Source organism: Solea solea, chromosome 1, assembly GCF_958295425.1.
Source record: "Solea solea chromosome 1, fSolSol10.1, whole genome shotgun sequence".
NCBI lineage: Eukaryota > Metazoa > Chordata > Actinopteri > Pleuronectiformes > Soleidae > Solea > Solea solea.
Genome location: NC_081134.1, coordinates 12,997,812 through 13,012,700, shown reverse-complemented (window position 1 = coordinate 13,012,700; position 14,889 = coordinate 12,997,812). Strand labels below are relative to the sequence as shown.

Sequence of the window (14,889 nt, the reverse complement as noted above, 5' to 3'; positions counted from 1 at the left end):
TACGGGAGCGACAGTTGTTATATTCCTTCCTGTTCCTGTCGCAACATGTGTTTGCAGTTGGATCAGTAATCACACACTACTCCAGACGACCTCAAAACATATTCCAACTTGTTTGATTGATTGCGACTGACGTTGGGTCTGGTCTGTTACCCTCACACACGGAGCCAATTCGAGTCTGTACCTCTCACACACTAACAGATTTCTGTGCCGAACCAGCCGTACCGAACTGCCATCTGCCCAACTGTGACTCAAAAGTCTTGCAGTGTGTCCCCAGCTTAAGACGGAGACAACAGCAATGTAACGCGAGTAAAGTGAGACAGCTGGAGTATAGAAAGCACAAAGAAGTGCCCTCCAAAAGGTTTCACAGATAATTATTCTGCTCAGAAAAGCCTGACCGTTCGGCAGTTTGACAGGTAAATAAATAATAATAACACATACATACACAAATGCTCCCCCTCAGTCAGGTGTGATTGTTTTGTTAGACAGACGAAGGGTGCAGCACGCACAGAGGGAGAATATTAATCAGCGACTGTACCAAAAATCACCAAAACGACGCACTGCAGCTTTAACTTCAAGTCTGTCTTTAACTACTTAAAAAAACAATATTGAGCTCTTACTGTTAGTCATACTGCAAAATCTAGTCAATTTAAGAACTCATTTGTGCCAGTATAACAACTCTTAATACTTACTAAGTAAATAAACGATTACCACAGCGGTTGTATTGGGGATGACTCCTCACATTTATGTCATTACGACACATATCTGTCATAACATATTCGTTTTATTTTTACTCTGTTGCACGGATGACATATGTGTTGCATCTGAGGTTATTATAACTTTATTCTCATTAAACAAGATTTATGTTACACATTATACGTGTTGGGGGGGGGGGGGGGGGGGGGGGGAGGTTCAGCCTGCTGTAACGCACTGCGCCACAGGGAGGCACTCGCGCTCTGTCCTGGTACCATGTGCAGCCATTTATGGGCTTTTGTTAAACTCTTAATTCAAGAAATCATATTCAGGTGAGACTTCATTGTCAAAGGATGTACATGAGGGTGAACTGAGGTGCCACGAGTGCATTTATGGCACATGTTGTGCGCAGTAGCTCGTTTATGACAGTTGGTGTAACGGTGGAGCTGCTCTCAGTCTTGGTCACTTCTCATGCAGAGCGCGTCCGCGGAGGAGAGTAAACACCGCCGGTGCTCCCTGCGTCTCTGACACTACTCCAAGGCTGTCCGCCAAAAAAAAGAAGAAGAAGAAGAAGAAGAAGAAACCACACAGCCCAAAGTGTGGAGACATTATCTTTTGCGCTTTTGTTTTTGTCGAGTCTGGACGGGATCCAAAATCTGGTCGGGAACTCGGCGCATCCGTCTGCTATCTCGCCGATGGATGGAGACATTGGGATATTGAAGAGGGGGAGACAACGTGTTGTGAATACAGAAGAGAGTAACTATTGACACCTACAACCCAGCAGTCTGCTGTGCGCCTGGATAAAGAAAAAAGGTCATCACCGCCAAGGTTTCAGCTTCATCGCTCTGCCACTTTGAACTGTGAGTCATCCACTGTCCACAGAATCTCGTTAAATACCCTCAGCTTATCTTTTTTTCCCCCTTCTTTCTTTTATTATTGCTCCGTGAAAATTGACCGCCTTATTGGGTCTCCTCGAAGCGCACAGAAACCCGGTCAAGATCCATCTGTGGCTCTGACATGCTGTGACTTATTTGCTTTGGACTGGACCTTTAAATGATGTCTTCGCTGTATCAAAGATTCACCGGGAAGATCAACACGGCCAATTCGTTCCCGCACCCACCTGAGGCCAGCCGTCTCCTGGGCGGACAGGTGGCAGACGAAGAAAACGCAGTGAAGAGCCCGCAGCAGCTCAGCGATGGCAGACCGCACGTGCCGTACCGCAAAAAATGCTTGCGGGAGGATGAGCATGTAAGACACATTATGCTTCACTTGTCGACACACTGTAGCTCTCAATCCATACGCAAGGTTTGCAGATAGATGATTCACAACTATACTACTACACTATACCACACACACACGCTTAGATGCTCTGTCATTGGCTTAATGTTTACAGGCTGTTTCAAAAGTTTTAAAATAAGGATTTTTATGCAATGGCCTCCACACATGAGCGTGTTTTTTTTTCTTCCCCTTTGTCATCATGTTTTTGAATGATTCATGTGTGCACACACTTACAGGGGGCCTGACACATGTGTGCATTTGGACATATTTGGATTCGACATGTGCAAATGCCACATGGTTTTGTGCAGTTGTTGACGCAAAGAGACACAGACACAGTGCTTTTCCTTTGTCGCTGTCTGTGGTGCTGAAATTGCCACACGCTTTGGAAAAAAAAACCATAGACGTGGCTTCAGCCACATCACTCACAGTCCCCTATAGAGTGGTATTTGTCATGTGGAGCTGGGAAATCAACATTATTTTGATTGGAAAATGGAGGCAGAGGCGTGTGTTCCACAACAAACTGCAACTCTGAAAGCAGTTGTTTTTTGGGGGGAAGAACTGAAAGTAACCGAGTTGATTTTCTACTCAGTACAATGAGAAGAGTTGGCTTAGTTTTGGTTCTGTGGTTTTTTGAGAGATAGTTGTTACGACTGTAATTATCACTGGAGATTTTCTTTTGACTTATATGTGGAGAACGCTGCTAGTTTCAGGTCTTCTTTAATAGCACATGATTACGTTACTGTTTACAGGAAGATAGACGAGCGAGACCCCCGTGTGATTGACAGCTTTTCAGTACAGGAGTTCAGATTTGTATGAGTTTGCCACGTATTAAATAATACATATATTTATAAAGGTTTATCAGTATGAAATCATGTCTCTCCACTTTGTTCTCAGGTTCTCTCTAAACAAAGACGTCAGTGCCAGATTTAATGGCCTGGACCCGTGTCATGTGCATTTGTTAGTATACAATGTGTGGCTTGTTGGACACAGGACACAGCTCAAACACAAATGTGCTTCACTGGCCTTTCATTGTTAACTGGCTGCTGCCAACACTTGGATGTTCCTCTGAATTATTGATGTCTGTCACACCGAGAGTCAAGAGATAATGGTGGCAACAGGCTCAGTGCTGACGACGCATCTGCTGTCAGGAGGGTAAACTGCAACTTCTCACTGATCGCCACATTCTCATGTTTCATTCAAAATCCCCCCCCGTGTTCATTTTATGCTCCCGATGGGCACTTTTAAGAGGAAGATTCAAAATAATGATTTTTCTTTTTTCCTAATGGTTCTAGAAGTGTGGTCAGGAGCTATTAGTGGATTTTTTAGCATATGTATAAGGTTTGCACTGTTAACCTTGAAGTCACCTCTAGTACTGATGTTCCCCCTGAGTTGTGCTGAAGCATGAAATTGCCTCTTGCCTCGGGAGAAGAGCGGAGGATTTCAAAGAGTGTTATTTCCAACCCTGCCTTCTAGTGTAAAAGTTTGGATTAGCTCATGTTGTTTCCGTTTATTTTTCATAAGGTAAAGGGTAAAAATGGACTCTGAAATGGCGTAGTTTATTTTCATTTGTCCAGATATTTACGGCTGTTCAGCCCGCTTCTCAAATCTTGCAGAGCCAGACACACGCTTTGCTGTTTGCTCAAAACTGTCAAAAAAACACAAGTGAATAATTTGGTAATTTGTTCACTGGGGTGTTTCGAGCTCCTGAGCTTTCACAACACAAACCCCGTGTCTTTGTAGCATTTTTATTGAATTGATTAATTGTTGCTGTGCTCTGTGTGCAAACACGAGTGTTTTGTGGTTTTGAGTCACCGACAGGGAAATAACAGGAGCAGTTGTTTCTCCTCCTCGCCACTGTTTACTGCAAACAGAAACCTGCGTGTTCTTTTGATTGATTGTTTCCTAATGTGAAGGTGAAATATTTCTATATAATAATATACTTTTTTTTCTTTATGGGGCAATTACGTTAGGAAACGTGACCATTCTGTCTTTGTTTGTGTTTCACAGTGTGATGCTGAACGATAACAAAGACATTCAGCAAACTGTTGTGGATGTCGGATGCAAAACAATACAAACACGAGGCAGTTGAATGCTTCCTCGTGAGGTTTTACCTGCCTTTTCCAACACAAGAAAACACTATACAATAAAATTGTGGAAAAGCACACAGCAAAGCCAGCTGTATAACAGAAGCTTAAATGAATGCAGTAAGACCAATACACATATGCATCGCAATTTAACCCTTGAACACCTAAGCCTTACATTTTTATTTCTTTTGCTTATTTAAACCATAAAAATGGCCAGAAAATGTAAGTGCTTTTGCCCATTTTTTCTTTCACTATCTGGCAGTTATTTACAATTTACTGCATGTTAAAATAGCGTATCAACAATTTAAAATGAAAAAAACCCCAAAACACTAGAGTTGTACAGGTTTTGTGTTTTCAATTTACAACACATTTACAAAAAAAAACATTTGAGTCTTGGTTTGGGGCTGCCATGGCCAGGTGGAAACAGAACTTGGCTTGTAACTGGACAGTTGCAGATTTGAGTCCCCACCAGGTCAAAGGGCTGAGGTACCCCTGAGCAAGGTACCCAACCCCCATTGCTCCCCGGGCGCTGCTCAGCTCCTAATTCCTAGTAGAGGATGGGTTAAATGCAGAGAAAGAAAGAAATTTCTCTCAGGAGTTAATAAAGTCGGAGAAAATGTCGAAGAATATGCAAAAACAGGCCAAAACAAACAAAAAAGAACTATGCATAGGCGTTTTTTTTCCAACTCTCTCTTCTCTGGCAACAAAGAAGCTGATTCAGTGGCTTCCTGCATCAGTGCGAGTGAATTTTACCGTAATAACCACACATTGACTTTGACGTGTCACTTCTCAGCTTTCAGCACAAACTTCACAAATTGTTGCGTAATTATGGTAATGCAAATTGCACAAACGTGTCGTCGGTGATACGCTCGGCGTTAAAGGGTTAAAGTCCAACAAAATGCCACGACAAATTTACAATAACATAATTGGGAACATTAGCTTCGTTAGCATTTCTTTATTTGAGTGAAAAATGTTTAACTTTTCATTTAACTTCATGGAGATTTCCATGAAAATAAGAACTTCAACAGTTAATTATTATCTATTATCTAAATTCTCTTTAGCTAAGAAACACTGTGACAAGAAAACATTCATGGCGTATTTCCACCGGCTCTACTTGCCTCGGCACGACACGGCGCGATTAGGTTGCATCTCCAAAAAAGTACCTACTTAACGTGGGCGGAGTCATCACTGCACGGCTGAGTGAAACTGCGGTGACTTTGTTTTATACACGACACACACACACACACACACGAGTGACTTTACACCAGACGTCTGTAGTTGTTGGAGATTAACCCATGTTTTTTAGTACCTGGTACCAGGTACTAGGCTAGTGGAAACGCTACTTAAATCGTGGCGTGGCGTGGTGAGTAGAGCCAGTGGAAATGCGCCATTACTGTCTCAAAGAGAGATTCCTCATTGTCCTTTATTGAGTTCTGATGTAAAAAGCCTCTGCTGAGTGCGGCTGTAATATCATTTCATATAATTTAAAAAAAAAAACTATTTATGGTGATGTAATTAAGACAAATCCCAGATTCATGCCGCTGAGCCACATCTAAAAGCTTTTATCATGCTCTGTACTACTGTGGGCTTATGTCAGTAGCTGAATTAGTTATAATATCAATTTATCCTGTTAATCACCACCAACATTTGTACATTGTAAGCCAACATCAGTTTAACTCGAAATAGCTGAAACACGCTGCTTTGTAATTATGATGTGTGTGATACGAGCTTTGAATCCGTGTTCATAAAGCTCCAGTCGTCAGCGATAAACTCATATTCCGCAGAAACATGCATGCTGTGCTCTAATGCATGGTCATTAGTTTGCCTCAGTGGCTGCAGATTTATGAAAATGTAATGGAAAATTATTCTAATTTGACTTTTGATCAGATGCTCCTTAAATTTGCAAAACAAAGCCTCCGTAATGTCGAGAAAGTGGAGCTGCTGGTGGTGAAGGAGGAGTTTTTATTTAAGCTTTATTTAGTCGGGCAGCCTCAGTGCGGTCATGATCTCCTTTTAAAGACAGGAACAATTATGAAACACATTTAAGGACAATACAAGAACAGACACTTACAAGAATCATAACACACATCAGATTATAACGCCTGAGATTCTCCATTGGAGATGTTCAAGGACAGTTCTTTCCATTTAAACAGTACCTTGTAGATTAAAGTGAGATTAGTGAGGTAGTTTGGGAGCTTCAGTGTTATGGCATAAGAGAGCTCCAACCATCCAACCATAGACTGGACTTTGGCCTCTGGATGCAAAACAAAGGGCATTGGAATTTTTTTGGTTTGTTTTTTTAGACAAAAGGAAGTTTTCTTTAACTTATTAACCAGTTTTGGCGTGTGACTTCCAGCTGTAAAAAAGTAGAACCAAAAAACTAAGTTCAATCAGTAGACATGACGAACTCTCACAACATATAGTGTAATGGAGAAATAACATTTATTCTAACACTGCTCCACTAACTCCTTCTCATGATCCTGACTTACTTTCCGTTGGTGACCTGGAATTCTCTGGGCGCCATTGATTTACTCTTTGTCTGGTACCTTGACCTTTCAGGGCCACAGGTCTCGTCTCTGCCCCCCCCCCCCCACAAAACAACGTGTGCCTGTGCTCTGCACAAGATAAGCAAGATAAGCAGTGATACGCAAATTTTTCCACAACACAAAGGCTTGAGATTATTTTTTTTTCAGTGGCCATGTCAGTTTATGAAACCAGAAATTGGCAGCCGTCACCTGCGTCCAGGCACTTATTGGATGATAAGAGCTGTCAATCACAATGGCGTCCACTCAAATGTGCTTTATCATCCGCTTCTCTACATTCTGTGCTACGGAAGAAGACCCGATAATGAAATAATAATCGAAAGCCTTCCATCCTCAACAGAATGTTCAATGACAATAAAGAAAATCTGTATAAATTGAATTAGGAAGAGGAAGGGAACTGGGCTTGTAACTGGAAGGTTGCCCGTTCAAATTCTGGCACAGGTCGAGAACTTGAGGTGCCCCCGAGGTGAGTTCTTTTTTTTGCAAGAAGTGGAGTCGTTGATAAAACTGTATATCGTCAGCAGGACACATATGATGCTGTCTGTCCTCCTATATGCACTTATTTGTGCCTTCAACTGAGACATACTCCAGATGTGAGTTAGACACTTTGGCCCGCGTCCCAAGTCTTAGTTTAGCGCTGCGCTGCCATTGAGGCCTGGAGCTCTGATAAATCAGGCAGATGGAGCACAACAAGATAAGAAGGAGAGCAGCGCTGTCTTCGCTCTCTCTGTGAAGACTGCTGCTGCTTTTATGACCCGCTGCAATCCTCCAAAATGATGGTGAATCCCCAGAAAATCCTTTTACATTTGCATAGGTGGTGCAAAAAGCCACATTTTCATTTTCCCTGTGTGTGTGTGTGTGTGTGTGTGTGGTTGTGTGTCTGTGTGCTGTGTTCAGTCCACTTATCTGTCTCTTTTTTAGACTTACCAGTTGAGATATTACACAGAAATAAGGCGACAGAGGAGAGAGATGAGGAATGATGTGTAAAGAAAAAAAAGGGTATTTGGTTTGCTTTAAACCCAGTGTAAAAATCAAAGGTTAGTGCCTCACAGACCTGGCCACCCTCTGCCCCATTGCTTTACATTATTGAGTTTTTACTTATAACTGTAATGAGTAATGAGTTAAATATATGAGTATCGATGGAGGCACAATACCTTTTTCCTTTTGAAGGTGTAAAGCCGGCTGAATACAAAGTACAAAAAGTGGTAGAGGCATGTGGAGCACTTGCCACAGAAAAGGACTTTATTTGAGGACACGCTTTTTGTTCCGCTGTCAATCAGTTGTGTGTGTGTGTGAGTTAACTTTTAAATATAAACACGCCACCCTGCACACAGGAAGTGGGAAATGAAGGCAAAGGCAACATTGTGCTAGTAAAGCGAGACGGCTGCAGGCGGGTTGGAGGATGAGTGAAATCACAAAGAAGTGGCCACGAGAAGTTTCAGAAGTGAATTCTTCAGTCAGATCTGATCAGTATTTACTGACAGAGCCTGTTTTCAGATGAAGGATGCAAATAATAGTATCAATAGCATGATAGCAATAGCACCTCTGCCAGTTATTATAGATCTGTGTCTGTCTGTTGGTGTATTTGTAATTTATTTTGAGTAATATTTGTGTCCATATGCTGCATTCAAGTCCAAGGCCTATTCATTCTCTTGAACTGTCTGTTTTGGTCTTCACTGATCTGGCTTTATTTTCTAACCCATCTGTAGAGCCACCTGCAAAGGATGATGAGAGCTATGAGAGTGAACCAAAACAGTGCAGCTGCAGGCCATAAATCCAAAACAATCAGCTGAAAGATGGTGAATTGCTTCACTGTGCCACAGGGGACTGCAGAGGGATAACTCACTGAGCAGTTCCTTCCCTGTGCATGGTCACCTGATCCACTGTTATAAAACATGCTGAACCCTGGATGTTAAAGCTGATCTCAAAATGTAAGGAACTGGCATTAAAACGCAGGACGTCGGGTCACACGGCGTAAGAAAATACAATTTTGTGATTGACCGTATGAGCCAGTGCGCAGCAAAAGGCACACAAAGCCAATGTGCTGTCACCCAGTGCTGCTTCTCCCCTAAGGACAACAAAGCATCCTCAGCAGGACCTCTTGCTCAGCGTTGCCATGGTTGCAAAGGTGGAGAGGGTGAGGCTGCGAGCTCGAGGAACACACATGCGCGCGCGCACACACACAGACATTCTGCTGCTTCTTGGTGGCTTTGACTGCCATCTGGAGATGACTCAGGTCCCACGTTGCACACTCTGAGTGTCCTTTGCTTCTGTCACGCAACACACTGTCCACTGTAACTATGACATTTTTTTCTCCTCTTCAATCTGAAAATAGTCGGCCTCTTTCGGCCTGAGCCTCTACTCCTGTTTCACTGTTTCGCTGTGTAGGCTGCTGCTGAGTGACTTATTCACTATTGACCATTTTTTTTTATTCTTTAACTCTTTTTTTTCCCCCAATGGGCATCTCAACAGGTCATTCATCCCCCGCACGGCACGTCAACACTCATCATCCCTCTCACCGTCTCCCCACCCACCCCAGCAGAACTGTCAACAGCACCGGGCTCTGAGACATGGCTCCTCTTCCTCTCGATAATTTACTGTATTATTACACAAGCTGACAGTGCTATCAGTCAGGGTTTAAATGCAGACAGTCCATAATAATCCATGATGAGACCAGGATCCTGTCAGGCGGCTGTTGTTGAGCGTCAGAACTTTTTGCTCGCGGAGATGATGTGAAGAAAGAAACGCATCACCATCAGGTGTCAAACTTTTATTCCTTTTCACGTCTCGCTGACACATTTATAACTGTAATCTTTCTGGGCAAAATATAGCCCATTAAACGTACATGCAAGCAAACAAACAAACAAACAAAACAAACAAAACGCCTTCATTGTTGGTGTCAGTCACATCTCCAGTAAATCAAAAGCTCATTCTACTGATGTGATGTAACTGCGTATCATTCAGATTTCCGCTGCTTTTAAGAATTTCATCCATCATTTCTTAATATAAATGTATTCTCCCATTTGATTGTCTTTTTTTTTTAACTTCCGACAAGTCCAGGATTATTTTCTCTGTGACTGGTTGGATAACAGCAGTGCAGCACGTCTTAAGAGATGATGAGGGAACGTCTTTGTTAGTTGAACCGTTCATTTACTTCACTGTCTGCTGTTTGTTAACCCTTAGTGCTCACGCGGCGCGGATCTGTGCCGCTGGCGCACCCATGGTAAATTGCCGTGGGAATAATAATACACAACTCCTTATATGGACATCCTGGGGGGGGGATGTTTATAGGTCACATATTCAGGCTTTAAAAATGTTTTTGTTGTTGAGTCAAAGTTATGAATCCTTTTATATCCTTTTTATCTAGTGAACTTTGAAGTGTGACGTATTTCCAAATTTCACGAATTCAATCATCAAAATCAAACATTTTTAGTACTTTATCTTTATGTAGTTGGTGAAAATGAGAAAAATCAGATTGCCTAGGTTGTGCTGGAAAATAAGACACTGTATGTTGCACACAGAGCAGCCGAAATGCTCTGTGTTCCAAGGGTTAATATTAGTTCTGTTTCGTCGACAACGCAGTCTCATTTCATTATCTAAAACAACAAGCACTGGGACATTTTCATGGATTTTCCGTGCACTTTGTCTGTTCCGCCACTAGAGACTGTTGTGGTCCAACCATTGTGCCAACGAAACACTGTCCTATATTTTTGGACATACAGTACAGCTGCAGGTGAGCTCAGGCTTGGTTCCTGTGAAACATTGCCTCAGGCACATTACTCACCGCTGCTATCTTAATGTAGGATGCCATCTGTGAAAATTAGGTCAAAAATCCTTCAGTAGGTAGATGAATAAATAAATAAAACATCAACAAAGAAATGGAAATTCAATTTTGAAACTAAAAAGCTGACAGCTTACATTGGTTTTAACCAAAATGTAAGAGACACATGATGTCACCTCTGCATTTCATTTGGGAAGGTTGCATGGTCGCCCTGGCAACATCAGCCGGGCTGAGGGATTGGTCTGACCTGGAGACACAGACAGAGACCTTTTTTCTGACTGAGGAAGACAAAGAATCATCAAAGCCATTTGCTTAATTGGAACGTGTAATTGAAGCGGGGGTAAAGATCATAACAGATGCGTGGGGGTTATGCAGGAGAAACCAGAGGATGCACACCAGATCATCTCCCCTGCTTTTCTTTATGCTAAAACTGAGACTCTCATCCTCTGTGACTGCGATAATGACGGCGACCCTAAAGCGAGTGAAGGAAATTCTCTTTTACACCATGTCTGCTGGCGGGAATTAGAGCAGCAGCGTTGCTACCATTTCTTCTGGCTTCTCTCACAGATGTTTTCTGGGCTGAGACCAGGCTGCAGTAATATGTTGTGTCACACAGGCGGGTTCTTTTATCGACCCGGCCATGATACAGCACCGACGCACCCCTGGGGGACGCACTCTCATGCACACATGAAAGGATAGTCAATGCTGCATAGTCAACATTGTCTTATTAGAGCATCACCAAAATGTGATCCTCCCAAAAACCACATTTAGAGGTGGTTTGGGGACTGATGTGGACGCATTACTGAGCAGCAGGAATATAGTCTGTTTCAGTGTGAACTGAACGTTTATTTACTCCGTATTTGTATTTATTTGTGTATTTCATGTTACAGCAGCATAAGTAGGGTTTAAATCGCTCCTTCAGACTCTTTCCCCTCGCTCTCTGTCTGACACAGACACACACATTGACATCAGACACATCTGTTCAGTCAGACTTGTTTAAAGCGCCGATTACGTCAGGACCTATTTGAATACAGGGCAGGTGAGGCTAGATAGCTCTGATCCCATTTGGTCACAGGAGACGGATCCAGGTGTGAACAGTCGTACTTAACGCTATCTACGTGTGACTTGATCCTTGAGGATGGATCTAAATACCAGGTCTGAATCTCGATGGGGCCAAAACACCCAAGAAGCTGGACACACTGTAATAGTGTGGGCTTTCTAACAAATAGTGTACATTTTGTGGTGGAGCATGCAGATGCTGCATGTTGATAGACCTTTTCCACATCAGACACTTGTTGCAGCATGAAAAGCAGAGGTGTTAGCAGGGATTTTTAAACAAAGAAAGACAGCCATGATGAAAGCCGTGAGCTCAACCCGTGTGAGGGCCTGCAACAAGCTTCGGCTGTTATTGGTGCTCTCACAAAATGATGCCACGACTAAGCAGGGCCTCTCCTGCCTCCAGGCTCTGGTGTAGTCTTCTGATGAATAACACATGAGGGAGGTTTTCATGTTGCGTCCTTCGTCAGACCTCCTGTGTGCTTTCTGGTTTGGCCGTGAGTGAGGGGAGAGAAAAGTTTTGTCGCTCCAGCCATGAAGGTGGGTTTGAAGGCTGGTGCCTTTTTTATTTTCTATTTCTTAGGACGCTCATCATTAGTCAGATTCGACATCAGAGCAAGTATTTGTTTGCTGCATCCTGGCTCTAAAGTAGTAGTGTGTGTTGTGACAATGAGTATGTATACTTGCTCACTTCTTTACAGGCACTTGTTGGTAATTGTCAGTGTGTGGAGGGCTTTTTTCTGTCGCTACCGCACAGCTGCGTATGTATTTCATCATCGTCAGCCAATATCCCCCTCCTCGTCCTCTAAGCTGGTAGTCAGGTTGCTTTTCCCCAAGCTGGGAGTCAAGCGCAGACGTTTGTGATGATTGTTCCGCGCGGCGCCCGTGGAGCAGAACAGAAATAGGGGAGATAACGATTGTTTTTTGTGTGGTGGAGGTGCAGAGAGCTGGAGAACTACTGAGTGATTTGCTATTCTGAAGCTGGCAGCCTGTCAAATTGTACTTTGCCAAAGAACGGAAAGTCAAAATGTGATGATTGTTGTTACTCCCCAGTTGGCTGACGCATCACGGGAATACACTTTATAGGCGAATGTATAGGAAGGCCTCATAGTGGATTGAGCCAAAAATATGCACTTTAAGTTTCTACCTGTAGAAATGTGGGTTGGCATCTGATTCTGAATCAGAAAATGTCTTTTAGGTTATGTTGTATGTTTTTCGGGTGAAGTAAAAGTTGTCTACACTTAGTTGTTGTTTTTTGCCATTTGGGGGGCAGTAGAACAGAATATTTACACATGTTTCTGCTCACCTGGTAAATGTAAGTGGTCAACCAACATTTAAAACAAACGTGTGACTCTTTTGCCTCTGAATGCTCCTCTATGTTCACCTTCTACCCACAAACTTAATCTCTGACTTGGTGCTAGTGTGGCTAGAAAAAAACAATCATTTGAAGGAAGTACTTCCTTAGGCCTGAGTTGAGCGATAATCTACTTTCTTTCATGTTGTGCAAAATATTGATAGGCGCGGCTTGAAGTATAAGCCTAACTTCTGTAAGTCTGTGTTTTCTGAGTGGTTTTAAATCATTTACAAGTTAAAGAGGCTTCACGCACAGAGAGCACAGTCACTGTCACATCTGACACTTCATTTAGTATTCCTTAGGGCACAGATAGTATGTGCACTTGCTGACACCTTAAGGGTCACGGGGGTCACGGACTCTTAGGTTCTTCTGAGCTAAGACTTCAAAGAAATTCTAACCTGCATCGGCCTGTAGCTGTGAAAGAAGCTCTGTTATCAGTCCAGAAAGACAGTGTTGTGGGTAAATGGCTCCAGGGAGAACAGAAGCAGAGAGGCAGGATAAACAACCCTGGTTAAAAAGCACCATAAAGTGGCTCTGTGTGTGGTGTGTAATGCTGATCTGAGCTGAACGGCAAGATGCAGCTAATGGCCCAGGTAAGTGGTTCGGTGCTGATTGTTGTGAAGGGGGCCAATCGCCTCCATCTCCTCCACCAGAGTTGTGTGTCAGAGGTTCCTGTGGGTGGTCAACGGAGGAGAGACACTGTTCTGTCCAATTCTTCCTCAGTGACATTAACGTGACCTTCCCCCAGTGCGACCCGTTCCCGTTGGATAATTCTGGGCTCTTTATGACGATGTTGTTTTCACCCGAGGAAGCAGGGGCAGCGTTTCGGATTGAAAAGTGTCTCTGCCAGCACACACACACACGCGCCCACGCACACACACACACACACACACACACACACCACAGACCTCATGCTTCAAGTGTGGAACTTAGTGCTGAGATGCTGACGTCGGGATTATTTGTGCTGAGAGTTGAGGTGTGTCTCGTTTATGAACGGGTCATTATTCTCTGTCTCTCCCTGCGTCCACATCACTCCTCACTCTCTTCCTCGCACTGACACTCACATGCAGCTGCTCCATCACAATGAAAACACGCAAGTTGTCCCGGGTGGAGAGACTCTGGAAGGTGAGTGCGTTGGCAACCTGAACAGGGACATGTGTTAACGCGTGTTTGCATTTGTTCACTTATTTGCCGTGTGTGAGGATCGTTGCTGTCCACTTCTCTCTTTCTCTCTCTCTCTCTCTAATTGTGCTTTTCATCAATGCGTTGCTAAGCATTTGAAGTAGATTCTCCAAAGAAATTACACGCTGCTGTTGTTGTCAGGCTTGAGCAAGTGTCAGTGAGAGCACTTTATTTATTAATTTAGCTTTCAAGCTGTGTGATGATATAATGAGCACTTGTAGTTGACAGCCAATGCAGTAAGCTGTTGTTATTTTGCTGCGAAAATTGTGGTCATTACATATATATGAACTTGACAGCTGGTAAACTTCATCACCAGACTCCAGGGACGTGCTGAAGGGCAATTTGTTGTTGTAAATACATATTAAGTACCACCACAACAGAGTTTTATGGAGTAAAATCCAGTGTGGTATCACTCATACTTCTTTTTTTTTTTTTTTTTTTTACTCCAGCTGCACCTTAACCTGTATATAAATAAAATATAACATGTATTTTTCTTTTCTTCTAACATTTTCTCCTGAATCTTTTTTTCTCGACTGTGCTGACAAGTAAACCAGACAAGCAGGATCCAGCACCGAAATACTTTAATGCATTCGACTTCCAGGCATTAACTGTGGTTAAGCAAAGATTGCAGTGTAATGCATAGAGTGCTTCCTCATTCTTATCGTGCATTATCAGCTTTTTTACTTGGCTACATATTTAATATGCACCCCATTAGACAAAGCTGGACCTCCGCAGCACAAACAGTGAGCTGGTAACAGTTGATGGGATGAGCTAACCGCACACTGAAAATAAGCTACATTATGTTTAGTGCTAATGATCACACCGAACTGAAATGGTCAACACAGGGAACACAGTACAAGTTGACATCAGTATTTCAACAATTTAACAAGTCTTGCCGTTTTGACGTTAACATTATTTTTC

At 42.9% G+C, this 14,889-nt stretch overlaps 1 protein-coding gene across 4 annotated transcripts in view; it reads left to right on the top strand.

Moving 5' to 3' along the window:
• Positions 1 to 14,889, top strand: part of LOC131468963 (dipeptidyl aminopeptidase-like protein 6) — a 90,518-nt gene that overhangs the window by 17,219 nt on the left and 58,410 nt on the right. The window contains exon 1 of one of the 4 annotated variants that reach the window (XM_058643715.1): positions 1,040 to 1,938. The exons of 2 other annotated variants lie outside the window; for them this stretch is intronic. In XM_058643715.1, coding sequence (XP_058499698.1) covers positions 1,744 to 1,938 — 195 coding nt within the window. In that variant the 5' untranslated portion in view covers positions 1,040 to 1,743. Of the gene's footprint in view, positions 1 to 1,039; positions 1,939 to 13,740; positions 13,912 to 14,889 lie in introns of those variants that run through there. One more of the 4 variants, XM_058643742.1, reaches the window with a different exon arrangement.